Here is a 27,752-nt window from a genome sequence, read left to right as displayed (position 1 = left end):
AAAACAATACTGGCGTTTTCCAGCAGGGGGACGCACGTTACACGCAGTCCCACACGAGGATTATTCAAAATAATAATAAACAATATATAGACCCCCAGAAATGTTAAATGTTAAAATAAGTGTGCACCAGGCACTTTTGGTCCCTGAAACCTTTCTCTCAACAAAGAGCCTGATGCAAATACTGCATTTACAGGCCTATTTAGCAGAAGGTCTAATCCAAACAATACAGGAGCAAAAAACAATGTCAAGAAGCCAGCATTATTGGCAATATACAATGCCAGGTTTACTTGACAACTAGATTAGGAAGCAAGATAGAGAAGAGGAGAAATGCAGTTTTTTTTTTTTTTTTTTTTTATAATTTTGACTGGCCTCAAGAGGTCAAATAAAATTTTATATGAGCTGTTGATTTTTTGTTACATATTGGGTATTGACATTTCTGCGCCTATTACAAAAAGTTTGGTCACAACAGAGTTTAAACGCTGATGTTTGTAATTGTATTATTTTCTGCCAATAAACAAGGCATTAATAAAACAATTAAATAGTGTTATAATACTACATCATTTGTACAATTTTGTTTTAATTATTTAGTATTATTACTAATGTATTAAAAAGTTATAGGACAACAAAGTCTACCTTATTCATAGTTTTTATGTCAAAAAACAACATGGTAGTAAAACTCCAAATTATAGATAAATATCCAGATATTTGAAATGAAAATGTAACAGTCCACACATTTTTCTCAAATAAAAAGTTGTTTAATGCAAGGAAGTGTTACAGAAGGAAATATAACAACAAAATGTAAAATGTTATTATGTTGAAAAAAATCTAGATAATTTAAAAAACACATTTCAGCCAATAAATTAATGCATGTCTTTATACTGAGAACTGACATTGAGTTGACATTGACTAACATTGTGTGTTAGGCTAGATTATGCAGGTTAAACAACAGGAACCGATGTAAATTAGGTGAAAAACAATCAAACAAGGAAAATAAAATAAAAATCTTATCTTCTGTATCTAAGTTTGCATGCGTCGGCCTGTACTGCACAATGACAATGTGGTTATATATGCCATTTCATATTCATTTCTGTCAAGTCAAACCATGATGGATCTGGGTAAAATGACAGCTGTATCTTAACTTTACCCAGCTGCTTGAAATAAGACTACAAACAGAGCAGACAAAAAGATGTTCATTTGCATAGTAGCATAGCAGTCTTAGAGGAGCATTATTTGGCAGCAAGACATCGCCACTCGTCCTATTTATGGGCCAATATCTTGCGGAGTCCTGATTTATTATGTAGTTGCACATTCGACCAAGAATACAGGTGGACAGGCCTGATTGGACCAATGAAAACAGAGCAGCTGCATATTTTTGTAGCACAAACAGGGACAGAGTAGCCCTTAAAGCGGTATGAGATTCGTGCATGTGCAAGTCAATCCCAGTGCAAACTGAAGCCCTTAGACAGCATCACGGCCTCCAGGTCTCCATCCTCCTCTTTTTCCCTCACTCGCTGCTCCTCCAGCAAGGCCACCAGCGCATCCCTCTGCTCCACCACATCCAGCATCTCGCTCAAAATACGCCTCTCCTCCGCCAGCTCGTCCTCTCCTTTTAGATCGTCTGAGAGAGAGAAGGACGTGCTGTGTGACTGCTATGTAATTGTTATTAAGTGAAGAACCACAGAGGAGAAAGGGGAACTATTTATATCCTCCGTGTGTACTAACCGTCCACGGCCATGCGCTCTCTCAGTTCCTGCTGCAGACGGCTCTGCCTGTCCTCCAGCTCCAGTTCACGTGCACTGTGGACAGACGAGCACAGAGCAAATAGTACTAGACCAGATAGAGAAGAAAACACTTACATAATACCTGACCGCACAGATGAGTGCAATCTACACCATTTAGAAACTATTAAACATTTAAAAAGTTGAATGAAAAATACTCACAATATCATGAGCTCAGATTCATAGCGCACGAGAGCATTCTTTTCCTGCACCAGCTTAAACCACTGATGCATTAAACTGGGATCATCTTTCTTTCCCATTCCTATGAGAGAGAGAGAGAGAGAGAGAGAGAGAGAGAGAGAGAGAGAGAGAGAGAGAGAGGGAGAGAGAGGGAGAGAGAGGGAGGATGGGACCTTGTATGTGATGGACACGATATATGCATGTGCATGAATATGCTTATAAAAGGGTCCAAATGAGCACTTGTCAAGGATCTTATGAACTTTAGGGTCATTAAGATTTTTTTTTAGATAAATCTCACCAAAGCTGCATTTATTTGATCAAAAATACTGTAAAAACATTAATATTGTGAAATATTATTACAATTTAAAATAACTGTTTTCGATTTGAATATATTTTAAATGATTCTTGTGATGGAAAAGCTGAATTTTCAGCATCGTGTCACATGATCCATCAGCTGATTTGGTGCTCAAGAAATATTTCTTCTTCTTCTTCTTCTTCTTCTTCTTCTTCTTCTTCTTCTTCTTCTTCTTCTTCTTCTTCTTCTTCTTCTTATTATTATTATTATTATGAAAACAGTTGTGTTGCTTAATATTTTTGTGTAAACCATTTTTTTTAGGATTCTTTGATAAATAAAAAATGAAAAAAACTGCATTTATTTGATATATTATATATCTTTTTTTCTTTTCTTTTCTTCCCATAACATTACAAATGTAATGCATCTTTAATTCATTCATTCATTCAAAAAAAAATCTTACTGACCCAATGTTTGAACTGAATTTATATAAATTAGTGCTGTCAAATTGATTAACTCCAAAATAAGTTTGTTTACAAATAATATGTGTGTGTACAGTGTATAATTATGTTCATATAAATACACTTACATGCATGCATATATTCAAGAAACATTTTTTTAATTTACATATAACATATTTATATATAATTTCATATAAATTATATACAGTACATACACATTAAAATATTTCTTGAATATATACATGAATGAGTGTGTAAGTACACACACATATATCATGTAAACACAAACTTTAACTTTAATTTTGGATGCATTTGTTAGCACTAATATATAAATAACTAAAAATGTGCAAGCAGACAAAACTAAACAGGACACTGATACAGACAAGACAATAATACAAAACATCTGCATACACACGCACACACGCGCGCGCGCGCGCACACACACACACACACACACACACACACACACACACACACACACACACACACACACACACTCTGTCTTTTCATATAGCAATAGAATAAGACTTGATGTGACATTTTAGATCAACTGACAGCCATGTAGATCAATGACGGCCATGCCCATGCAACTCCACCACGAAAGGTTACAGAGTGTAAATTGGCATTGCATGAGAGAAATAACATACTTAGCTGGTGAAGAGGAGGTTCTTGCACTACATAAAGAAAAAACACTGTACAGACATAAACTGAATGATCGTGTTCTGTCCCTTTAGCTTTGGCTGTGTACAGCAGGATGAAAGAAGAAAGAGAAGAGAGGAAATAAAAGGAAGGATTTAGAATTTATAGCTCTGACAAAATTTGCACTAGAAGGGTGAGACGGGAAGCTGGGGTGGTGTTACCTTCAGAGGAACAGCAAGGACAGAGATAGACAGGCCTTCTACGAGGTGAACCTAGAAAAGGCTCGACTAAGACCGAAAAGACAAGCAGAAAAAAAGAGGGAGAGGAGGTATTCAGGAGAGAAATAAAGTGAGGGAAGGAATAATGGAGGAATGGGAGGTGCGAAGCTGAAATGGGTCGAGTTGGATGTTCATGTTCAGGCAGTGGTCTGACTGAAAACCTGCCGTCTCAGAAAGTAGGCCACCAGAGAGATTTGCCTAAATGTCCCCATGTGTTTCTAAGTTAGAAAAGCAGAAATACACCATGTTCCCTGACTAAAATCTGTGTTTGTATTACAAACAGTCCTGCCATTCAAACCTCATCTCACAGTCACACCCACCAGACGATACCACTCAAATAATGCTACCACGAGCATCTAGATTATATGCAGACACAAAGCTAACAGAAAGCAGACAGGACAGTGTCCTGGAACACGGAAAAAAACACCACCACACAAAAAATGGATGATTAATTGATGTTAGCACATTAACTAATAAGCCTGCGTAAACCTGTTGGTTAGTGTCACTGTCAGCGCTCATTTGAATGTGTTGTACATACCACCCAGATGTATGTCCAAGAGGTCAGAGGTACTAGAGTCTTCCCAGAAGTCTATATCATGAGGAAGGACACATCATGAGGACCGTGACCCTTAAAAGTCACAGGAAACATAATATCCTGCGCTGCTCTGTCTCTTCAATGTGTTTCAGCAAATATAATAAATGTAGCAATAAAAGATGGTGTTTTTGATGAACGCAAGACTTTGCAACAAACATATAATGGGTATGAACAGTGAAAGATGATGACATTTCATAGTACTTCATAAGATGCCTAAAAAACATTACATATATAAATATAATTCATAAAATATTTGTAAGATTTAATCTTAAAGAAAAGTGAACAAATATATAAATTACAAAATACACTTATATTCAAGACATTCTATAAAAACAAGCCGCCTTCTGTTGAAAAACTGCTTAGACCAGCTTAAAGGATAGTTCATCCCTAAAATTAAAATTACCCCGTGTAAAATTACCCTAATTACCCGTGATTTACAGCGAAAGAACAACCCCTGACCTAACGCATGACGTACTGACAAACACAGCGGTGCAGAGGATAGAGCAAAACAAAACACCAGTCACAAATTAGAAGTCTAAAACAAGATTTTTTTTTAAGAGAAATTTTGAAAGATTTTAATATAAGAAAAGAGCTTGAGTTTGTTGCTCTGTCCTATTTGTTTGAACCACGAGAGGCGTCAAAGCTTAGGCTACGCTATTCCTGCACCATTTACATTTTTCGATTTGCTTAGGCCGTCTATCGGAAGCTATTTATTTTAATGTATAAAGTTTATGGATCTTTTTCTCACACAAACGCATCATTTCGCTTCAGAAGGCCTTTAGTAACCCCCTGGAGCCGTATGGGTTACTTTAATCATGGATGGATGTGCTTTTTGGGGCTTTTTAAATCTTCTCCTCCTTTCACTGTCATTATAAAGCTCGGAAGAGCCTGAACATTTTTTAATATAAAAGAAGAAAGTCATATACACATAGGATGGCTTGAGGATGAATAAACTGGTTTTAAAGTGATTTTGGGCATTTCTTAGCTATTCAGGCTGGGAGACCAGCTAAATACTAGCTTGGTCAGGCTAGTTTGGTTTGAACAAGTGAAGACCATCTAATACCAGCTAAGACAATCAAACCAGAGGCCAGTTGCATAAACATAGCCATTCTAATAAGATAGAGTCTAGTATGACCCAGTCAATCAAGGGGCAGTCAGTCTAACTTTTCAGTGTCAAATAAGACCAATCCTACGATTTATGTAACCGTAGGCAAAATGCTATGAACAGTCTTAAAGAAAACAAACTGATGACTAACTTGTAAGACTAGTGTTAGCGGTTTATGCAACTGGCCCCAGGTTAGGCTGGTTTAAGCAGCATTTTTCAACAGGGTTTTAATGTTTCATGCAATGTTTTAGGGTTTTGTTTTAATATATATATATATATATATATATATATATATATATATATATATATATATATATATATATATATATATATATATATATATATATATATATATAATTTTTATTAAAAAAAGTTTATCATATTATTTTAATTCTATTTGATAAATAGAAAAAGTTCACAAGAACAGCATTTATTTGAATAAAATCCCTGTCTTTACTGTCAACTTTAATCAATTTACCATGTTCTTGTTGTATAAAATTATCTAGCTTTTAAGTTATTTTATTTTATAAAATAATATTATTTCTATTTTTTTCATCATAATTTTTCTGAAAACACAGAGAAGTACTTTTTAAAGTTATGTAACTGACAATAATATACATTTTTAAATAACTGAATGCAAACTGATAAAAACATTTCTATAAAATTTTATTCCAGAGTCTCATCAGTTTTTGACGAGAAAGTGAGGTGATTGACGGGTACCTGCTTCACCTCTGAGGGCCTTCTCCACAGCCACACCCTTCTCCTCCAGCTGTCTCTGCTTTACCTCCACCTGCTCCAACTGACGCTGGATTATCTGAGGCACCATACACAAAATTAAATACACATAGTTTAAGAGACAAATAAACAAGCATGCTTTAAAACATGCAAACAAACAAACACTCACACACACACACACACACACACACACACACACACACACACACACACACACACACACACACACACACACACACACACACACCTGTGCCCTGTGCAGCCTCCGCAGCTCCTCCTGCTTGGCCTGTCTGCGTGCTGCTCTCTGCACTCGGCGTGTCAGCTTTGCATTGAGTTCTTCCTCTGTTCCTGCTCTCTGAAACAGCGTGGTACACAAACTTATGCTGGAGGGGTCCGGGAACACCACCCAAACACCTACCACCTCTGACGGACATGATGAAACTGAGGTGGCTGCCTTGGTTGGCCGCTCAGGAAAAACACTGTGTTTCTATTGAGGAACAAGATGCCGAGTGTTTCTGATTCAGCCAACGGGTTTAAAGGTTGAAGGGGCTCAACACATGAAATAAAAAGATGCTACCTTAACAGCATAAGCCCTCTTGAACGCCAACGCATGAGGAACGTAAAGCGACTCGGGAGAGAGAAGGTAGAAATTTTATTATTCTAAACTGTATTTCAACAGGTAAACAGTGCTAACCACAGCACAAATCTCAATACTAACCACTACAAAACACACACCTATGTGCTACCAACCACAAAAGCTACTTTCAGTTTCAGCATCACAATCTAAAGTCTGAAGAACATTCAGTGCAATGATACGATACCTCTTCCCCTTCATATACTTCTTCATATATGGTCTCTTTCAGAAGGTCTGACTTGATCTCAGATAATTCCTCACTCATCTGAGAGCACAGCAGCCAGAAAAAAAGACATTTGATTGCCTCTAAAGTTTAATAATAAAAATCACAAAGTGTTAAATGATTCCATCAGTCCAGCTATACAACTCTAGGCCAGGGTGTCACGGATGAATGCTAGACAAAGGGTCCTATCGTTGTATAGGTTGAAAATAATTTAACTATTCGAAGATTGAAGACAACCATAAGAATGCGTACAGTAGAAGACAAAAATCAATACAAGAAGAAAACTGTATAAAAAGCAAGGGATTAAAGGGGCTATATTGTGATAAATCAAATTGTGCTTGATTTTTCAGAAAGAGTTCATTGTACTATGTAAACATACTTTCATCTATATATTCATCTATATATTTCAATATATTCATTTCAAAATATAAAAACAAAATTTATTGGAACTGCAAAAATGTCACATTTTGAAATTCTAAGACTTCTGACACAAAGCTCCACATGTGAAAAGGACGTTTATGTACAGTACAAGCACTGTACACGTTTTAAAGGTACAGCAGCAAAAATGGTCCATTTAATTGCAAGGATTAGACAGAGGGGTGAAACTGTCATCTAAAAGTAAATCATTTTTATGCAAAGAATATATGATATAAAATACAAATATATCATATAAATAAGTTAATATTAAAGTGACCCATGGGGAAAAAATACAATGGTTAAAAAATATGTGAAATATATAAAAATTATAATATCATATTTTTATCATGTTTTTTAATTCAAATATGAACATTCAAAAAGGAAACAAAATAAAGTGAGAAAGCAAGACGAGGGAGTGTTTACTCTACCTGAACTCTGAGAGGACATCTTTCTAGAAGAGCATGACAGGACAAATCTGTGTCTTCAGAAAAACTTGGATTCTTCCGGAAACACAGGTCTGAGATGTGGAAAGAAATAAAACCTCACAGCCACTACTTTATGTGATACCGTTTATTTATATATCCTCGATCTCACCTGTGGTTCTGTTGATACTCGGCACTTTCCGCTTGCTCTCATTGTTAGCTGCGGCAGGTAGAGTTTCCGCCACCACCACTGCCTCCTTCCTCTTTTTGTCCTTCTTATATACGGAAAAAACGCTCTTCCAGAGGGACTTGGGCTTCCCTGGCTCCTGCTCGGTCTCAGCTGCTGCATTCATGCTCTTCCTGCTTTTACGGGGAGAAAACAACGAGTTGCGCTTTTTCTCCTTCTCCTTCACACCCGTGTCTGCCCCCCACAGCTTTATCTCTGACCTACGAAGCCTGACCTCCGGTCCCCCTGCCAGCAGTGGGGCGACCAGCCGGTCTGGGAGCGTCCTCCTGTGCTCTAGCCTACGGGTGTCTGTCTGGCTGACCGCGTCTCCGTTCTCCACAACGGCAGATCTTTCTGGCAGTCTGGAAGCCTCTTCCGCCTCATCCCCACACAGGATCTCAATTTCATTCGGGGGAAGACTCCGAGCATGATCCAGTTCTGATTTTAAACCGCCCAGCTGCGAAACACGAGCAGCGTAGGTCGATGTGAAGGCCATAACTTCTCGGTCCAGTATGGGTTCGGAATGGCGAAGGGCGCGACACTGCTTGCTAACAAGAGGGGAGTGAGATGGGCTGTAGGGAGGTGTCGGAAGACCTGCGTCTGAATTCAAAATGCTTTCATTACAAAATGAAGTGGAATTGAGGTCCAAACCCTGCTTGTCTTCCATCACACAACCTTCTACAGTGATGCTGAGTCTGTGGATTACAGAACAGCGACCTATCGCCTCTTCTAAAGAGACGCCTGCATCGCCATCAATATTGTGAGGTGGTCCAGGTGGGGATGTACTTTTAAAGTCTGTCAGAGAGGGAGTTTGTGTGCTGGAGTCACAGTTTCTTGCCATTTGGTTGGCAGAATCCAAAGCAGCGGTATTGCAGGACGGTATGTATGCGACTGAGGTGTAAAAGCTTTCTTTAACATTAGATGTTTGGGCTTCTATATGTTTGGGGAGGAATTCTCTAGGCAGCGGAGTCAGGCCTAAACTCCTCCTGATCTCGGCACTTTTCAGCCAGAACTCCTCTACGACCTCTGACCTCTTGGCAGGTGAGTTCTCTGAGTTCATCGACAGCTCATGTGTGGGTGTGTGGCCAAATTCTGGTTGTTTCAAGGAGGGTGGGAACTCTGTGGAGGCAGGTGATTGGTTGAATGGAATGGACTCTTCCTGTTCCTGTTGGTTGCATGATTTGGAGTCTATGACTGCGCTGCCCTCTATTTTTGGGTCGTCGCTGTAACCTTCACAGGACTCTGGTTAATAAAAGAATAAAAGGATAAAGGAAAAAATCAAATGAAAATGTGAAAGAATTCTATAATCTAGAAAAATTCTTGAGTTTTAAATTCTTCTTAACAAAACAGTTTTGCGAGGGAAGCAGTGCATCCGTTCAGATGCTCTTAAATAAGCAGTATCATGAAGCAGCCTAAAAAAAGATGATAAAGGTGATAAAAATGGTATGGGTCAATCATGATATAAATAAACTATAATAGTTAGTTTGATCATTTTGGAGGTTTTTTACGTTTCACAGATCCAGATGTTCTGGAACTATATTTTCCATCAATTCTTAAGCATGTACATTAGCAAATGCATTTTTTAAATAAATAAATAAATACAATTAGAATTGTAAAAAAAAAAGATTAAAAGTTGTATGCCATGTATTATGCTTTATACCATGTATGATGTGCAATATTGCATTTTTGTGGATGTTTTTCTGTGCATCAGTTTTATTACTGTCTAGGATCTAGAAAGTTTTTAAAAAATATTTATACTTCATGAACTGCAAAAGTGATTAACACTACTGAATGTGATAACCAGGCAGGCAAATTCTGTTAAACCGTCAAAACATTTTATTGGCCTGGCCATTTACTTTTGATTTCTGTATGCGGCACACTACAAAGACTCTCCTTAGTGAAATCATATTGGTTAAAAATTATCACACTATATACAACTTATTTTGAAACAAAGAAGTAAGCTATTTAAGTGCAGTAAATGGCAAACCTATTTGTGCTACAAACCAGTATCTTAATAAATATGACAATATATTAAAGTAATATGATAAGATATACCAGTTTGCAGTATGAAGCAGCATAACAAGACATTTTGTACAGCTAAAAATAACTGGAAATGGGTCAAACTGAATCATCATACATTCAAGTTACAAATGGCAGCTCACACATTTATATGGACAGCCAATATGTTGACTGCTTACATTGTGCAGCATTATTTATTTCGTGTGGGCAGCAGATAAATTACAACATAAAAACTTGTCATGTCATGACTGGTTAGGACACACAGTTATGATAGCCAAACTAAAACAAATGCACATTATTTCAATAAAATCCAGCACAACGCAAAAAACATACAAAGCCAAAATAATTGCAAAATATACGCAGATTATTATTCATGCACAGCCTGCAAATGAAATAACCTACAAACAAGATATTTTAAATTGATCTAATGCAGCAAATGTTAAAGAAGGCTATCAATGGTCATCGGGGGTGGTGCTACCTTTAACAAACCCCGCCTCCTCTTCCTCAAGCCACACCCCCGAGAGCCGTTCCTTCTCCCAAGGGCAGTACTCACCCTCTATTCACATACATACACATTAACGTGTCAACAGCCCGAAATACACACAAATACAGTGGTGAATACACAATAATAAACTCAATATTTACCACTCAGTGGTGAATACACAATAATAAAAATACAAACAAGTGTGACAATATTTACCTCACACAAATACACTGACCAAAATATTGTGAGAATATGACACCAAAAAATGGATAGGACATTAAATTGAACAATAACTCAAAATAAGATGGTATTTCTGAAATAAACAAGCTATATAGGTCATAAACAATTTTAGATAAGATTTAACTTTGTTTATTTTATCAGTCATTTCTATAAATATTGAATATAAACAAACACTCACCATCACTGGACTCTCCCTCGTCCTGTTCTTCTTCTGAAACTTCTCCTTCTTCCTCCTCCTCCTCCTCCTCCTCCTCCTCCTCCTCCTCCTCCTCCTCTACCTCCTCCTCCTCTTGTTTTTCCTGGTTCTTCCCTCCTTCTTCCTCCTTTAGCCCCTCCCCCAGACTTAATTCTCTCTCTTCATTGGTCCTTGAGTGCAAACCCTCCCCCTTCTTCCAGACAAGCTCCTCCTCCTCAAGGTCTGACTCAGAGCTACTGAAGATCAAAAAAAAAAAGAAACATATTTACCAGGACAAAACATGCCAGTGAATATTAGGATAGCAAGAGCATGTTTGGATACCTGGACTGCTCCTCTGTGTTCTTCTCCTGCAGGCTAGCACTGAGGTTGTGCTGCGCAAGCGTCTCTTCTGGAACCTCATGCAGTGGGCTGTCCTGTTGCTGTGGACAGGGTTTATAGTTCTCCAGCTCAATACGCTCTGGTGTACCACACAGTCTCTTGGCCAGGCTGGATGCCATGTCGGGGTGGGCGCTGGAGGACCAGCAGTCTGGCGGAGTGGCTGTGCCCACTGACCCCGGAGAGGACAAGGACGCAGAAGTTGAGGAAGGAACAGGGGGAGCCTGAAGAGACGGAAACACAGACATATACAGCATATCTATTACTATCATTTAATTTCCATTCTAATTTACACATGTATATATATATATATATATACACACACACACACTGTAAACAAAAACAAGCAGGAATGGAAAATGCTTCGCAAAGACCATCACAAAGACAAAATAAATGATGAGAATAAAAAGTTTGACAGAAATAGAGAACAAATAGAGAATAAAGGAACCAAGAACAATAACTATAAGAATAACTATATTAGCATCCACACTGACGGATGATGATAAGCAGTAAGCACACATCATTTGAACAATTATATAATGATAATATATTGTAATTTATTGCATTTATATTTTACATAAATAAAATACATAAATATATATATATGCAGTATATAAGTTAATTATAGATGTGTACTATATATGTAAATAAAATATATAAAAACTATACAACTTTCTAAAATGTCTGTTTTTTTAGTACACATGAATATAGATAAAAACAGGCACATAGAGGATCTAAAGGTGATCTAAAGTATAATGGCGATCTGATGAATGATGAGGTTACCTGAGCAGGCCGAGCGGCCCCCGGTGGGGCCGGTCTCTTTCTCTGAGCCACGCTGGCCAGTCTGAAGCTGAAGTGCTGCTTACAGTAAAACTTCCCTGTACACACCGAAAGAAAGGAAGGGAGAGAGCGAGAAAATAAAAAAGCAAATTCAAGGAGTAAATGTCTTATTTATACTCTAGTAGAAGTCGGTCTGAATGCCGCCTCTTTTTAAAATTTGAAGTGTTTGAGTCATGTGATGTACATAACCCCCAAGGGTGTAGTTTTGGTTAGAACATTGGGGGTTTGAAGTGTAATAAACTGTTTAGCAGGGTCCTGGGGAATGCTCCCTCGTGAGATTTATTTATTTGTTTGTTTGTATATTTTTTGCAAAATGGTCTTACGTGGTGTCATCCAAACACGCATTAATAACACTTGCAACAAAGTAATAGCCTAGTTAGTTGCTGGTGTAATTTTTCAGAGTATACAGTGATTTGCATGCCATGCATGCACAATTAAATAAACCGTGCTTCAGTCATATTACGCTCTAATTGGTCCGTTCATTTCTTCCAGGAACTTAGTGCTTATAAAAGCTATGAGCGCTCAATGTAATTAATTAATAGCCTGATTATATGTTTCCATTAATCATGGCATAAATACCCCACCCCCCATCCACCCGCAAACTACGCCGCCCCAGCATAACCCTATCAGTTAGAACTTTTTGGTGTTTTGACCCTTATTTAAAAAAAAAAAATGTTTAAGGGGCCATTTGCTGAGGGCTTTTAGTTTGTGTGTGTATGTCTTCTACTGTTGGACAACAATAAAAGCCCTGTCTCACAACACATTGCAGACCTTATGACTGAGCAATGGTAACAAAAGAGCATTTTGCTTGTCCGAAAACAGTAGCCCACAGCAACAACAGGGAATTTTCACACTCCATGCCGCCCATCTTGTGACAACGTCCATAAATGCTAAACATCTATTATTTGTATTAAGAGCATAAAATCTTAGAATCACTAAGTAATGATAATGATAATTTTATTAGTGGAAGTATTAAATGGTTAATTGTGCACACACACCATGTAGTTGGTCATAAGCGTAGTTGGAAAGGCGTAATGTGGAGCTGCAGTGGTCACACTGGAAGCAGCTCCTATGGAAGAACTTTCCCTCCGCGCTCAGTCTCTCCATGACATAAACGCGACGGCCGCAGAAATAACACACATCACTGCCACCCATATTCACAGGAAACTCCTTCTGAGATCCCTACAGATGAGAAGTCAAAAGTTAAACAGTCGGAATAAAGATGCCTAACACACACATGGGTCAGTAGTAGTTAGTTTAAAAAAAATATTATCATTATTATTTAAGTTAATATTTAATTTGAATTTGAATAGATATAAACTATTTTAATACAATCAATAAAATATAGCTAATATAATGAAATGCTTCAAACAAAAGCTCAAACTTGACCAGATCCCACTGACAAAAGTTGGCAGTCATTAAAATAAATTACGTATGATTGCAGCACTTTCATGGAACAACACTTTGGGTGTGATCAGTCTAACAAAGCTGTCAAGCATTGGGCCTTATAAAAGAAATGGGATTACAGCAGGAACTCACACATTCACAGTAATTAGTAATAAATATAACATCAAACAAAGTTCAGCACTGGGTTACAGGCCTCAAACACACAGTAATACGGCACTTAAAGGGACACAAATCTATTCACAATGTTAGGAAAGCTTTGTTGTCAGCACTACAGGAGAACTCTTACCAACTCCCCCCTGTGAAGGAGCATGGGAGCTTGATCCTGCTGACTCTGAATCTGATTGGCTATCTGTTGAGCCAGTGAGCTCACTCCGCCTGTATACATCTGAATGTAGCTCTACAAATCAAAAGATGAGCATGGAAAAAAACAAGCACGAGTGGAAAATGCTCCTGAGATGAAAACGATCACAAAGACAAAATAAATAATTTATCAAATGAAAATAAAAGGCTTGACAGATTGGTCTAGGAAAGTAGAGAATAAAAGCACCAAGAACAATAAAACTGGCAATAACTTTCTGTTTGACAATAACTTTCTGTTTATTATAAGAGTGCACTGCAGTTATGATGTCTGCCACTTTAAATGTTTAAGATCCTAAAAGTCAGGCGAATTAAGCTGGTAAAAAGTGCTCTGAATGGTTCCTATGTCGTTATTGTATAGTTGTGTTGTCATAGAATTAGAAATAATTTTAAAACGGTATAGTTCTAGTTATAAGTTCTAGTTATCTATCTATTAAAAAGATCTTTTAAAGGAGTGGTTGCATGCAATTTCACTTTTTTAGCTTTAGTTAGTGTGTAATGTTGCTGCTTGAGCATAAACAGTATCTGCAAAGTTACAGCGCTGAAAGTTCAATGCAAACGAAGATATTGTCTTTTAAAGTTATGGCAGTTTATTGCCTACAAAAACGGCCGGATTGGACTACGAGCTTCTTCTCGGGTTGGTGACATCATAAACCCTTAGTCACCGCAGATGTGACTGCCCGTAATGGTAAGGGGCGTGGCGTTTCCGGACAACCTGTGCTTGGCACTTCAGCCAATAAAAATACATGAAACTACATTTAGCCATCTAACCAATCTAAGATCGTTTTTCGGAAGGATGGGCTTCATAGAAGCAAACGAGCCGTTCAAAGGACAGTGGAGACAGCGGTGTGTGGAATAAAGGTAAAATATAAGAAAAATATGGCGTTTAAAAAAAAAAGAAGAAATATAAGGACATGTTATACTGTGCCCCATAAACACAACAAAGTCTAGAAAAAAACACGGAACCACCCCTTTAAAAAATAGTCAGTCAGTCAATATAAAAAAAGATAAGATGGAGATAATAAATCATTCTGAATCTGATATTCTTCGGTTAAGACCCCCAAATCACATGTCCCACAACCTCCAGGTCCCCAGGCCACTTCACACACAGAGCTCCTTCACAACCCATTCATAGTGGGCCAACAGTCCCTGACTAACACCAAAGACCACCAGATTAGCCATTTCTATCGCAATAATTTACCCTACTGGATCCATTTTGTCTTTTACCTTCTCGCTAAAAGGCAGAGATTGAATCTTTTCCCTGTAGCATAAACCCTATTGCAGTGTGCATTTTTCTTCAATAGGGAGAGTGGACATCACAATGTTATACACTGTGCAGTAAAACTAAACATCCAATGAAGCATCTTCTAATGCTGCAGTTGTTTCTGTCAATCGACTAAATGGCTTTTAATCTAATAAAACGCCTGATGAACGTTATTCTAAAGTATGTTTAAAGAGGCTTTGCCAATTCTAGTTCAGCTTGTTAGCAGCTACGCTAAATTGTGTATGCTAAGTTTGTGCAGAGGACACAGGTTGAGTCAGCAGCTTTCGCTGGGGGCAAGATGAGCTAATTCACTCTATATTAGGAATACATTACATCTAATGGCTAACAGAGGCACTGTGACATTTTATCACAACCAAAACAAAATACTTTATTTCATATAAAAGATTATGAGTGAAATATAAGGCTGTTAGAACCAGAACTTGACTAATCAAGCTATATTAAATCCTGTTTTCTTTTGGTATCTATTTCTGTTGTGTCATGCTTCCTAGTCCCGTCCTTAATTGTATATTTTGCTTCTAGTACAGAAAAAATATGTTGCACCAGGTCATGACATGTTAAAGTACACAAGCATCACAAAATACTCACACACCTGTCTTCGCAGTGCAGTAGATGAGGCAGATGAAGAGGAGTTCTCCTCAAATTTAGCCAGCAGTAGGGTTGCCATGGACCGAACTTTGCTGTGACCCTCAGTGACCTTCGGTTCTGACCCAGGAATTACTGCTGAAGTCATATTTTCTTTGGTATCGTGAGGAGCGTCCTCCTAAATCAGGAAAATATAACAAATATTAAACAGAAATTGGAAAAATAATGTTCTATTATGTGCTGTCAAATTAATTGTGATCTAACATAAACACACACACACACACACACACACACGTGTTTGTGTGTGTAAACAGCTTGTCAGAATGCCTCACCTCCTCTGATTGGCCAGCCTGGCTTGTTCTCCTCCGCTTTCCTTCTGCTTCCTTTTCTTTCTTATCCTGATAGAGATGAAAAATAGATGAACAGAGCAGTTACAGAACAGTTGTGTAATTGTAAGTGTGTATGTGTGTTAGTATGTGTGTGAGGGTTTTTCTATTCCGGTGAGGATTCAGTCTGAATGCACACTAACTCATGGGGACTAGTGTCACAGTGGGAAACTAAATTGAGGTCCCCGTGAGGAAACAAGATTATAAATCTTTTTTTTTATTTTGTTGAAAATGCCAAAAGTGGGATAGAATATACAGTTTGTACACTATAAAAACAATTACGTCTATGGAGAGTCCCCACAAATATAGTAAACCAGACATGCACATGCGTGCGTGTGTGTACCTTGGGATTGCGTTTGCGGGACAGACTCTGTCCCAGTTTGCTGAGCAGTGAGATGGGTGACCTGGTGCTGGAGAACAGAACAGCTCTCTCTTCTGAACTTTGGTTTTCTGTGTGGAGAAAAAAGCTTTTGTTTACATAAAAAAAAAACATAAAGGGCCAAAAGTATTACACAAGTGAAAAGAAAATAACAAATAATGCCTTATTCTGACCACTAGGTGGGGCTGTGTCTTTGAGGAGCTCATGTAGTTGACTGAGGTACATGACCATGCAGAGAGAGTCACTCTCTTCCAGTGCACTCATCTCTTTGCCGGTCATTATAGGACAAATACCAAATTCTTGCTCAGCCATGTTCAAACCCAACTGACCATTGAGCTCCGCCTCACTCTCCTCCAGAGACGCAAAATCACTGCAAGAAACAAAGGCGCTAGTATCAGAATCACACATTCAGAAAAACTCAATGCAATAACAGTCAGCCCACACGTTTAGTCCCTAAATCTCTTTCTGATGCACTGAAACCCTCTGAATGTTTAGCTTTTAGTTTGAGCCATCATTATATATATATATATAAAATACATGCCACTATATAGATATGAATGAATGAATGAATAAATAAATAAATATACCAATACAATTTTTTTTTTGTAAAATGTCAATAAATACACCAAAGTTAAATTTATTTATTGACACATTTCATAATTTGTATTTCATTTATTAACTATATAGTGTTAAAACATACTGTCTCTTCTGGGAAATATATATAAAAATATTGATGTCACAGTCACATAATAAAAATTTCTTACTTTTGCCAACCTGTAATATAAGCTGGCAAACCAGACATTATCTGTATACAGTAGGCCATAGCCCTCATTCATGCCCAGATTAAAGAGTGTGGACTCACATGAGGTCAGGTCTGAATCTGTGAATGAGAGCGCAAAGGGCCAGGCCGCTCCTCCAGGAAGTTGTGAAGTCTGCCACACACACATTCATGTAACCGTGTGTCTGCTCCTGACACCAGGTCAGCAGCTTACTGTAACGAGCCATTGACTCTACACACACACACACACACACACACGAGAGAACATGTGAGATTGCAAATGACTGTGGGAGAGGTTATATATTATATATGAGGTCACACATACCTTGACGTGTAAGTCTTGGGTGTGGGGAGCTAACTGCATCAAGGTGCAAAACCGGACCCTCACCTGTGTCTATGAGATGACGCACCTGTACACACATTTTCAGCATCATCATGATCACCATTACTGGTTATGACTCGATTAGGACTGCACGTTTCTAACCTGAGCAGCGTTGATGAGTTGCATGTTGATATTGGGATAGCGGCTAGCAGGATCCACGCTGAACTGGCTGTAGTTTTTACTGACGTTTTCTGGTGTTGTCTGAGGAAGCAGCCGATACACACTCTCTCTGAGATAGGGAAGAAATGGATGGAAATATTAGAACAGAATTAAGATTTTGCAATTGTCAAAACATAATGTTCATAAATAATTCGGATCCCTTTTAGCGCTGACCTCTCAGCCAGAACCTCTAAAGGCGTGTTGCCCTGACCCCAGCTGCGAACCATCCAGGCTGCATCCATGGCTGCCAGGAAGCCCCGAGCAATTCCTGTTCCCATTGGCCAGAAAGGCTATAGAAGAGAAAAATGTTTAAAATCAACAAAATAAAAGTCAACAATACCTGAAAATATTACAAAAGCTTTCAGAATGTGCTACAAAAAACCATGGTGTTTTTGCATTTTCCAATAAAAATATCTGCATAAGATATTATTAACTAGTTTTTAAAATGTAGTTTATATTTGTAGACTTTTAAGTAGACTTAAAACGCACTAACATTAGCACTGAAATATTTGAATAAGTGATGTAATATGCCAAGTTAAAATCTACTAATATTTTTAAAAAATTGATACCGCTTAGCCAGTAAATATTATAGCTAATAGATGGCAAATATAAAAATTCTAAATGATACATATTTATAATCAATACATAAGTTGTTATTTTCTTAATTTTCATTCACTATATTAATTTATTATTTATATATTGATACTTTTATTAAAACATTTATTAATTTAAAAACTCTAAAATCCTTAAAAATGTATCTAATAAATTAAAAATAAAATACAAATTAAATTATACAAATGAACTTAGTCAACTTAGAACTTAGAAAACATTATAACCTATAGTTAAAAAAACAATTATATTTATTTATTTATTACATGAAAATATTATTTATAATTTTAATAATAACTGATTAATTAAATTATTAATATTTTAGTAGATGTACTAATTTAAATATGCTATAATCAATATACTGATAAATAATAATAAACTTTGATTATATGCTAATATGATATGATAATGAAACAATTATTATTTTATAACTGTAATATAAATATATTTATTACATTATTAATGTTTTAAGTGGTACATGTAAAAAGTAGAGATAACGTTATACAAAAATCAATAAAAAAAGTTATAAGCCGATAACAATATGATACCAAAATACTTTGTACACAGTTTTTCTAATACAATATTTCTTCTATCTTGTTAATTTATCTTTTTTCAAGGTTAAGGTTTTGGATATTTTAACTGCAAAACAAGAAAAACAACTTAACAACACACATTTTTGCATTGTATATTCTTCTCTGGCTCTCACCTCTAGTAAACTATCCCCCACCAGGGCGACCAGCAGAGGGTGTCCCCTGCGCTGGCGCACCAGCGCTGCGTTCTCAGAGGCGTACATGCAGGTGAAGTCAAACATGGCCACATCTGGCTGCCCATAGTGATTCATGGCAAAGTCCAGTGTAGGAAGCTGATGATTGGTGGAAAAATCAGCTGCTTCACGAGCGTACGAGAGCAGTGCATTCTGGTCCACGTTATCCCTGGACAGCAGCGTCTCAGTGTCAGCATAATCCTGCAAAAGAAAAAGAAAAGAATAAATCACTCAATGGTATGTGTGCGATACGCAGATATTTGCACACAACATTAAATCATGTGACGACTCACATGCCGAATGACTCCTTTATCCAGAAGACTTTGTTTTTTGGCGGTCATTACAAAGTAGTGAGTGTCGTCTTTGTAATATACTATATTCTCTAGATCAATTCCTGCACAGAAAAGATATTGACTGATACTCATGTTTACATCATCGTAAACAAATGAAAAAAAATACAAAATTAACAAATGATAAACAAGACAAAGGTGTGTAAAAATGTATATTAGTTGTTTATAATGCAGTTGAGTGCAGTACATCAGGTCTTGGTCTCTTTGAACTGTGGTAATATTTTAGTTAGACAGAAATAATTTAGTACCGGTATCTTGCCGGAGGTCCTGGAAAAACCTCTGGTTGAAGATGAAGGCGACGCCGCTGATCTCCTCCACTTTAGCCTCGGCGGTGGTGTTGCGATTGATGAAATTTGCTGTGATAGCAATGGCCAGTTTCCCCCGGAACTCCTTCCTACGAAACCCTACCGTAACCAGACACAGACAAATTAAAGTCTTACATTGGAGTGTAAAAACCCAGAAAATGACTCAGTGTTATGAAGACGTCCAAAGCAGGGTAATATTAGAATAGGGGAACTGTCTGCTATAGATGACTGTGAAAAGCTGGAAGCATGTGATACGCTTTTGTCACCTCTAGTAACTTTTCAAACATTCCTTAGTTCATGATGACACCACACAAGATAATATTTACTGCAGTATTTTTATGACGTCTTTAAATTAGGTTTAGACATCACACTCATGGTAACAACAAGATATCAAAAACACACGCTAAAAATGCTGACTTGTTTCAATTGGTTCAAATGTGGACAAACCCAGCTGTTGGGGTACATTTTTACCCAAAAGGTCGGGTTCGTCAATATTTTACCCAAATTTGGGTTTAAACAACCCACCGTTTTTAGAGTGTACAGTAAAAATACTTTTTATTCTAGTACTCAATACTACATGTTTTAGATTTCTTTGCACATCTTAAGTTCATCTTGGACATCTCTCTTTTTTTTTTAGAATTAGCCACTAATGACCACAATGTGAGTGCTGTCATTTCCTATGACTCAAACTAAAGTACAAATTAGAGAACAAATTGTCTGCACAACATATTTTTGGATTTGGTGCATGCATGAAAACAAAAGAAGGAAGACAAGTGAAAATTAGCAGGAACTACAGTTTATAAAAGGTGTGAACACAGGAAGACACTGCCATTGTGACCAACAAGGGTTTTTAACAACCACAGACTGAAGCATCTGTTTGGTGGATTTCTGATAATCTCTGAGTACAATAGATCTGAGGTGTTTTTGCAGATACTGTACCTGGTAAGGTGTTTCTTCTGCCGTCTGCCCCAATAACTACATCAAACTCCAGCTGTCTGACTGGATGAGAGTTGGGGTGGACGTCTGCTCGCCAGCCAACACCTGAGCAGACAAATATGAAAAATGTAAATTCATTTGCAGTTATAATTGGGGTGAGATTGTTATATCTCTCTTACGCTTGTCCTGGTCTTCTGGAGGTTCCAGTAGATTTTTGAACTCCACATTCACGTGAACCTCAACACCCAATAACAAGGCCACCTTCAAAAGCATCAACTGCAGCTGACGAATACCTGCGCATAAATGGATGTTGATTAAACTTCAAATTAAAGTAACAGGATAAATAACGAGAAAGGTAGAGACAGTAAAAGTGTAAATACACAAAACTGTTTAGAAATTAAAAAATATATATATTACTGAATATGTATTTTATGTCATTTCATATGTAAAACTCACTAAAATTAGTTATTAAATATATTAATAAAAGACAGCTATATTAAAATTCTGACTGATACTGTTCAACCAATAATAATTTTTATGTAACAAATTTTACATTTTAATTTTAGTTTAACAAATTTAGAATTTCAGTACTATTTAGTCTACAATAAAAAATGTTTAATTAAAAACTAAAATAAATACATTTAAATACTACTAAAGTGAATTAAGGCAACATGTTATAATGTACAGTTCAAAATAATGGATATTAATTTTGATATTTACTACAGACTAAATGTATTTAAAACATAAAATATGTATTTAATGTAAATCTACTTATTAAGTATTTAATGTTTTTTAAAAATGAAATGTAAAAATAGAGGAAATGCAAATGTAACAAATGTTACATTCATTTAAAAATCAACTAATACCAATAAATTAAATACAGTATATTTAAATTATTATTTAATAAAACGAGAGAAAAGTCAGGACATTTATTGATTCACTGGGAATTGATTGGAATGTGAAAAGTGGGAGATGACAAACAGACACAGAGTGGCCTAGATGATGGCATCCAGAAAGAAAGTCACTTTAGAGGCAGATCAATTTTGATGAAGGATCATGAAACAAAACGAAAATTTCCCCTTGGAAATGATTTGCACTGATAAATTGTGCACAATAAAACCATCCATTCATATCAAGAAAGTAAAAAAAATACACTGACCCAAGTTTTATAGACAAGGCTTAAACTTGTCTCAGACTAAAATGCATGTTTGAGCAAATAATATCTTAAAATATGTGTTTTGTCAAGATGCACAGCAGTAGTTTTTTCCTAAGGCACATTTATAAAAGATAAGTCAATGCTCTAATTAAACTAAAGCCTAATCCTGGCTTAGTCTAAGCCCTGTCTGTGAAACAGGGCCTAAGTAAAAAAAAAAGATTAAATTTGGCTGTTTACTCACTGATATGGTCAATGGCTCCAGCACAGAATTTTCCGTAAAACTTTTTCGCTCCCAAACCACGGAGGTCCTGAATGGTGAAGGGCCAGAGATGCAGAACATTGTTCCGTGAGAAAGCATCACGCTTTTCTACAAGAACCACCCGGGCACCCAGAAATCCCAGCTCTATAGCTGCCCGTAGTCCACACGGACCTGCGCCTATGATCAGACACTGAACACACAGCAATACTTACATGTAAAACAGTGAAAAAGAAAACTCTTTCTTGCAATGCATTGTGGGTGACCCTATGTATGTACCGTGGTGCTGGTGCAAGCGTGGCCTCTCATGTACTCTTTCTGACTGGCTCTTTTGTCCAGCTTGGCCCATAGTGCTTTGGCCTTCCAGTAGTGCAGTCTACTCCTCAGGGTGTGGTAGAACTGCGGCTGACCGGCGGGATGCAGCTTCAGCTCTTCACACAGCTCCTGGAAGGCCCTGAGGGTCTCTCTACATGTGCCAGCCTGCACGAAGGCATCGAACAGGGCGTGTGCTTTACACGAATCAGACCGTCCGTCCCACATATCTGCTTCTCACAAGACTCACTCAGGAGTCAGCTCACCTCCAGAACGCACCAGGCACAGGACTTCTGAAAAAGAGAAAGAGAATTATCTCCAGGGCTGCAGGGTGATTTTGGACAGACATGGAAGAGATGAACATAGAGCAAGAGAACATGAGAATTGTATCTCCATCAGTCTGATAGAGATAAAATTAAAAGGAAAGCAATTTGCATATACTGAAGACTGTGAAGCAGATGGAAAACTTCTTTTGCGTCAGCAAAAGTTCTGCCACATTCCTCAATCTCTCCATTCATCTACACATCATGGTCCACTCAGACTCTCATTAGCTCCTCAACTCAGAATGTCACTGATTATACAAATGTCAATAAAATGCTCAAGAAAAAGAAATACATTTACATTGAAATTAAATGAACTGATCTGAAATTAAAATATGTGGTTGGGAGTAACAAGTTACATGTAACGGAGTTAAGTAATTTAATTACAAAATAAATGTAACTGTAATCAGTTACTGAGAGAAAAATCTGTAATTAAATTAGTTACTTAAGAAAAGTTTAATCTCATTAATTTTCAAGGTTACATCTGAATATAAGCTATTTTAAGTTGAATAATATTAATTTTATTGCATTGCCTGTTTTTGATGTGATCGATGCCATGTAAAGGCTTTAGGCTACAACATGTCTGAGATTTGGTAAGTGCTACCATGCAAGTGATTAAAAAGCGTTCCAGTGCTGGAAAATAAAAAAGTAATCAAATGTAATCAGTTACATTACTGTAATAAGCAATTGAAATATTTACACTATTAATACCAGTGTTGGGTAAGTTACTCTAAAAAAGTAATGTATTAGTTAATAATTACATCTTTAATAGTGTAATTAGATTACTGAAAAAATTACTCTCTCCAAAAAGTATTTAATTACTCATTACTAATTACTTTCCCAATCCTATATTAACCTTGAATTAAGTGATTCCAGGATAGACATGAAATGGCTCTTTTAATTCAGTCCAATAGATAATATAAAATGTCATCAATTATTCTTATTAACTGACCAAAGTATTACAAATGTGAGAAGGATAGGTAAAAACATGCATTTTAAAGTTAGACTTTAAATTTTGAAGTTAATTCCACTATTGTGTGTATATATATATATATATATATATATATATATATATATATATATATATATATATATATATATATATATATATATGAACATTTTTCACCAATACACAGTATTTAGTTCAATTACTTGTGAAGTAACTGTAATTAAATTACACAAAACATAAGTAATCCCTTACTTTACTTTTTCAAAGGAAAAGTAATTAAATTATGAATTACTTAGTAACTAGTTACACCCAACACTGCTTAATACTTTTTAAACAGGGTAACTAGTAATCTATAACCTATCACATTTCCAAAGTAAACACTGTACATCTCATAGTGCACACATGCACAATACTTGATCTCTCCGAAAAATTATTATATAATTACCAATAGCATATAACATAATATATGGTTCAGTGAGATCATAATTAGGTCATATTTGGACATGTTGTGATCATTATTTTTGTTAGTTCCACAAAAAAAACTAAAAAACAGTCAATTGATAATACAAAATATCTGTTCTGAAATAGTGAATTTTGAGTAAATTCAAAATAAATAATAGTGGTTTCATGTAAATAATAAAAACGTGTTGTTCACCATATATATATATATATATATATATATATATATATATATATATATATATATATATATATATAAACAGTTGCTCCAGCACTGATTCTGATTGGCTGTTGTATAAAAGGGGCGGGGTTTCCATTGAGAGTCATCAATATGACAGACAGTAAACCACTTCATTACACACATTACAGTAACTGCATTTACTCAATTCACTCAGCACTATATTCAGCTGAATAGTTTGACCTCTAAGCGCCTGCATGAGAATGACTCATTAAATGAGTTTGCAGATGAAGCCTGATTTGATATCTCGTGATTAAATGCAATGAGCAGACTATTTAGTGTGACTTTGGTATTCAAGTCCTTTTATGGCAGGTTTTCTTTCCCTCTAGCACTCAAGGAAGATTAATTAATGTGCACAACTACACATACGTGTCTTGTCTCAATATGACACAGTGTGATTTGATTGTTTAACCCCACTAAAGCAGACACAGACATAGTGTCTGACAACGTTGACCTTTAACGGTGCATGGGGTCAGCCAGGCATTAACTCTAGGGAATGCAACCCACCGGGAAGAAGAGGGGGATTATGGGTTAAAGTGACAATCTAATCTTTCTACTATGAACATTACTACTATGCTGGCTCAAAAATGAAACGTCTGTCATAATTTTCTCTCCCAAAATCACAATAAAACAATAATAAACTTGTATTCTAAGTCTCCTGATGACTTTTTTTGTTAGGAACGGAGCAAAATGTGAGTTGTTTTTCACTGATAATCTTCCCCACACCTAATTTACCACATATTACGGAGCCCCAAAAAGGACATGATGGAAAAATTATAATACAATGCTTTTGTGTTCTTTCATAAATATTTTGCTTTCCCCATAGAAACTTTGCATTCGCTCACAAAATGTTTGCATACCCCCAAGAAACTTTTGAGTTCTTTTCGAGGGAATCTTTTGAAATATGTTTTTTCCTCCCATCTCATGTTGTTTTCCCCTTTAGGGGCTCTGTAACATCAAGGCACAAGGTTTGACATTAATTATTCATTTATTTTGATTCATAACTGCTAGTCAAGTGCCACAATATGTACATATTCAAATCATAACATTTCAGTGTTTTCCTCATGCAAAGTTAGGACTTTGGACGACGCACAAGTCTACTTTTATGGTATTTTTTGTCATTTTTGTAACTTGACAGACCTTGGTCACCATTTACTTACACTGCACAGAAAAAAGCAGTGCGAACATTCTGCTAAACGTCTCATTTGTGCTCAAACAGGTTTGAGTATGCTTAAATTACAGATTTTTTATTTTTGCATGCTTTATCCCTTTAAGCAAAGAATACACTCACAAGCATTTTATGTAAACAGCAAGTGGTTGTCAAAATGGAAATTCCACTGCATTGGACGTCACCCACACATGATAATGTTCAACATAAATGGAGGGCGAAACTCTGGAGCATCATTATAAAAATGAATGACCTGTATCAATATCCTTATTCCCCCCCTCTCCTCTCAAATGTCTCCGTGATTGACTGCTGTGCCGTTTGAGAGCAGAGGATTACAGAGAACGAGGAAAGTGCTGCAGAAAGAGGATCGATCAGTTTTTCCTCTAGTCAGCCATTCAGCCATTGATTACACCGTGAAACTATAAAGTCATATACACATAATAATGAAAAAATACAGCTAATCATTGAGTACTTACTGTAGAGCCATGTAAGCCTTTTCTGCTATATTCCATATCCTATTGAGCACCTGAATCACTGTAGGCTGCTTCAGAATGTCAAAAAGCATCAACACTGCTGCACCAGTGAGACACACACACACACACACACACACACACACACACACACACACACACACACACACACACACACACACAATTCAACACTAGCAAGTGATATTTACCCTGCTGCTTCTCTGCGGAGTGCACATGCTGCTGACATGCTTTCCTTCCTCTTCTCTCGCTCTGTTTCTCTCTGGCAAGTTCCCAGGTGGATCTAGAGCTGTTGGAGCCACATTAACTCTGGTGTCATATACACAGCTGCAGTGCAGGAATTAGCTCCACCGCTTCACACACACACACACACACACTCATGCACACACACTCTGTCCTCTTTCTCTCTCCACCATCTCTCTGTAGCCAAGGTCAGAGGAAGGAGCTACCAGGCACACACTGACTCCTCCTCTATTCACACACATGCTTTCAAAACAGGCAACAAACACAAACATTGTCTTTCAGGACACACACGTGCATCTCTAACCCACATACACACTGTAGATGATTCGCATATTTCAGGCAGCTCATGTTGAATCGCACAGATTCATTACTCAGTATTGCAGCGGATCTGCTGGTGGTTAGTGTTGGAGTGTTATTGAAAGCAGCCCTAAATCTAATCTGATTTACAGCGGGACGGAGACTTCTTAAAGAGATTACAGAGCGCAGATGAGGGAGGGTGAGCGAGGAGAGGTGGAGGAAAGAGAGATCTGGAGAACATTACCTTAAACTGTTACACTTTTGACTACTTGATCTTTAGCTCTGCTGAACATAAAAATAGTGCAATGTCTCCCTCAAGTGGTTGCATCTTTTTTTGGAAATTCTGATTTTTGGGGGGGTGGAAATTCTGAATAAAAATAAAATAAATACAAATTCAAACTGTTTAGCTTTTCAGTCTGGGGGAGCAACAGAGTGACAGGGGATCATAGAAAAATAAAAGTAAAAATAAATAAATAAACATAAATTCCCACTGGAAGGAAGAGTGGGATTAGAGGAATCTTTATGCATGTGTGTGTGTGTGTGTGTATATATATATATATATTTAAATAAGTAAATAGAATAAATTAAAATTAATTAATTAAATTGCGATTATAATAAAAATAGTAGTTAGTAATCTAGACTACATTTGATTTAAACAAATAAAATCCTAATATAAATCAATACAAATTAGATTAAAATGAAACAAACACAAATAAATAGTTAATACATTTAACACAACACATAGATCTATGCATACAGTGTATAGTGAGATAAATTAGCTAAACCTATGAACTAATTTTAGATTCATAATATAGGCTACATTTTTCAGGATCATCTGAAAGACTGAAAACCCCTCAACCAAATTACGAATGAAAATACGGTCAAGGTTAACATAGACTACTGTTGACGAAAATATGATGAGGAAAAATAGCGTGATAAACAATAAAATGCGGAATATTCCCTTTAAATGAGCTAAAGCATCGTGCTAGCAGGCTAGTTAACTCACCCAAACATGACCCAAACGCACAAGATAAACGTAAACTTACACG

General features: G+C 36.8%; 1 protein-coding gene across 5 annotated transcripts; it reads right to left on the bottom strand.

Annotated features, from left to right (window-relative positions):
* Nucleotides 1–1,264: 1,264 nt before the first annotated feature.
* On the bottom strand, nucleotides 1,265–27,047 carry mical3b (microtubule associated monooxygenase, calponin and LIM domain containing 3b). Of its 5 annotated transcripts, XM_067426932.1 has the most exons (31): nucleotides 26,355–27,036; nucleotides 22,509–22,834; nucleotides 22,215–22,422; nucleotides 20,997–21,110; nucleotides 20,821–20,922; nucleotides 19,825–19,980; nucleotides 19,520–19,620; nucleotides 19,170–19,427; nucleotides 18,029–18,144; nucleotides 17,798–17,924; nucleotides 17,639–17,723; nucleotides 17,398–17,545; nucleotides 16,709–16,905; nucleotides 16,500–16,606; nucleotides 16,103–16,168; nucleotides 15,778–15,948; nucleotides 13,833–13,943; nucleotides 13,138–13,321; nucleotides 12,083–12,177; nucleotides 11,246–11,523; nucleotides 10,907–11,160; nucleotides 10,483–10,560; nucleotides 7,932–9,227; nucleotides 7,766–7,854; nucleotides 6,311–6,418; nucleotides 6,049–6,142; nucleotides 3,572–3,637; nucleotides 3,359–3,451; nucleotides 1,941–2,040; nucleotides 1,723–1,796; nucleotides 1,265–1,618 (listed from the first exon to the last, which is right to left on the bottom strand). In XM_067426932.1, the coding sequence occupies exons 2-31, from the start codon at nucleotides 22,767–22,769 to the stop codon at nucleotides 1,434–1,436; spliced, it is 5,322 nt and encodes a 1,773-aa protein (XP_067283033.1). In that variant the 5' UTR covers nucleotides 22,770–22,834; nucleotides 26,355–27,036; the 3' UTR covers nucleotides 1,265–1,433. The 5 variants fall into 5 exon arrangements, with proteins under 5 accessions (XP_067283033.1, XP_067283034.1, XP_067283036.1 ...); XM_067426933.1 differs by lacking the exon at nucleotides 13,833–13,943 and having other exon boundaries at nucleotides 26,355–27,034; XM_067426935.1 differs by lacking the exons at nucleotides 3,359–3,451; nucleotides 3,572–3,637; nucleotides 10,483–10,560 and adding an exon at nucleotides 4,167–4,217 and having other exon boundaries at nucleotides 26,355–27,034.
* Nucleotides 27,048–27,752: the final 705 nt, after the last annotated feature.

This window comes from Pseudorasbora parva, chromosome 20 (assembly GCF_024679245.1).
Source record: "Pseudorasbora parva isolate DD20220531a chromosome 20, ASM2467924v1, whole genome shotgun sequence".
In the NCBI taxonomy this organism is placed as follows: Eukaryota; Metazoa; Chordata; class Actinopteri; order Cypriniformes; family Gobionidae; genus Pseudorasbora; species Pseudorasbora parva.
This window is presented reverse-complemented; position numbering and strand designations above follow the sequence as displayed.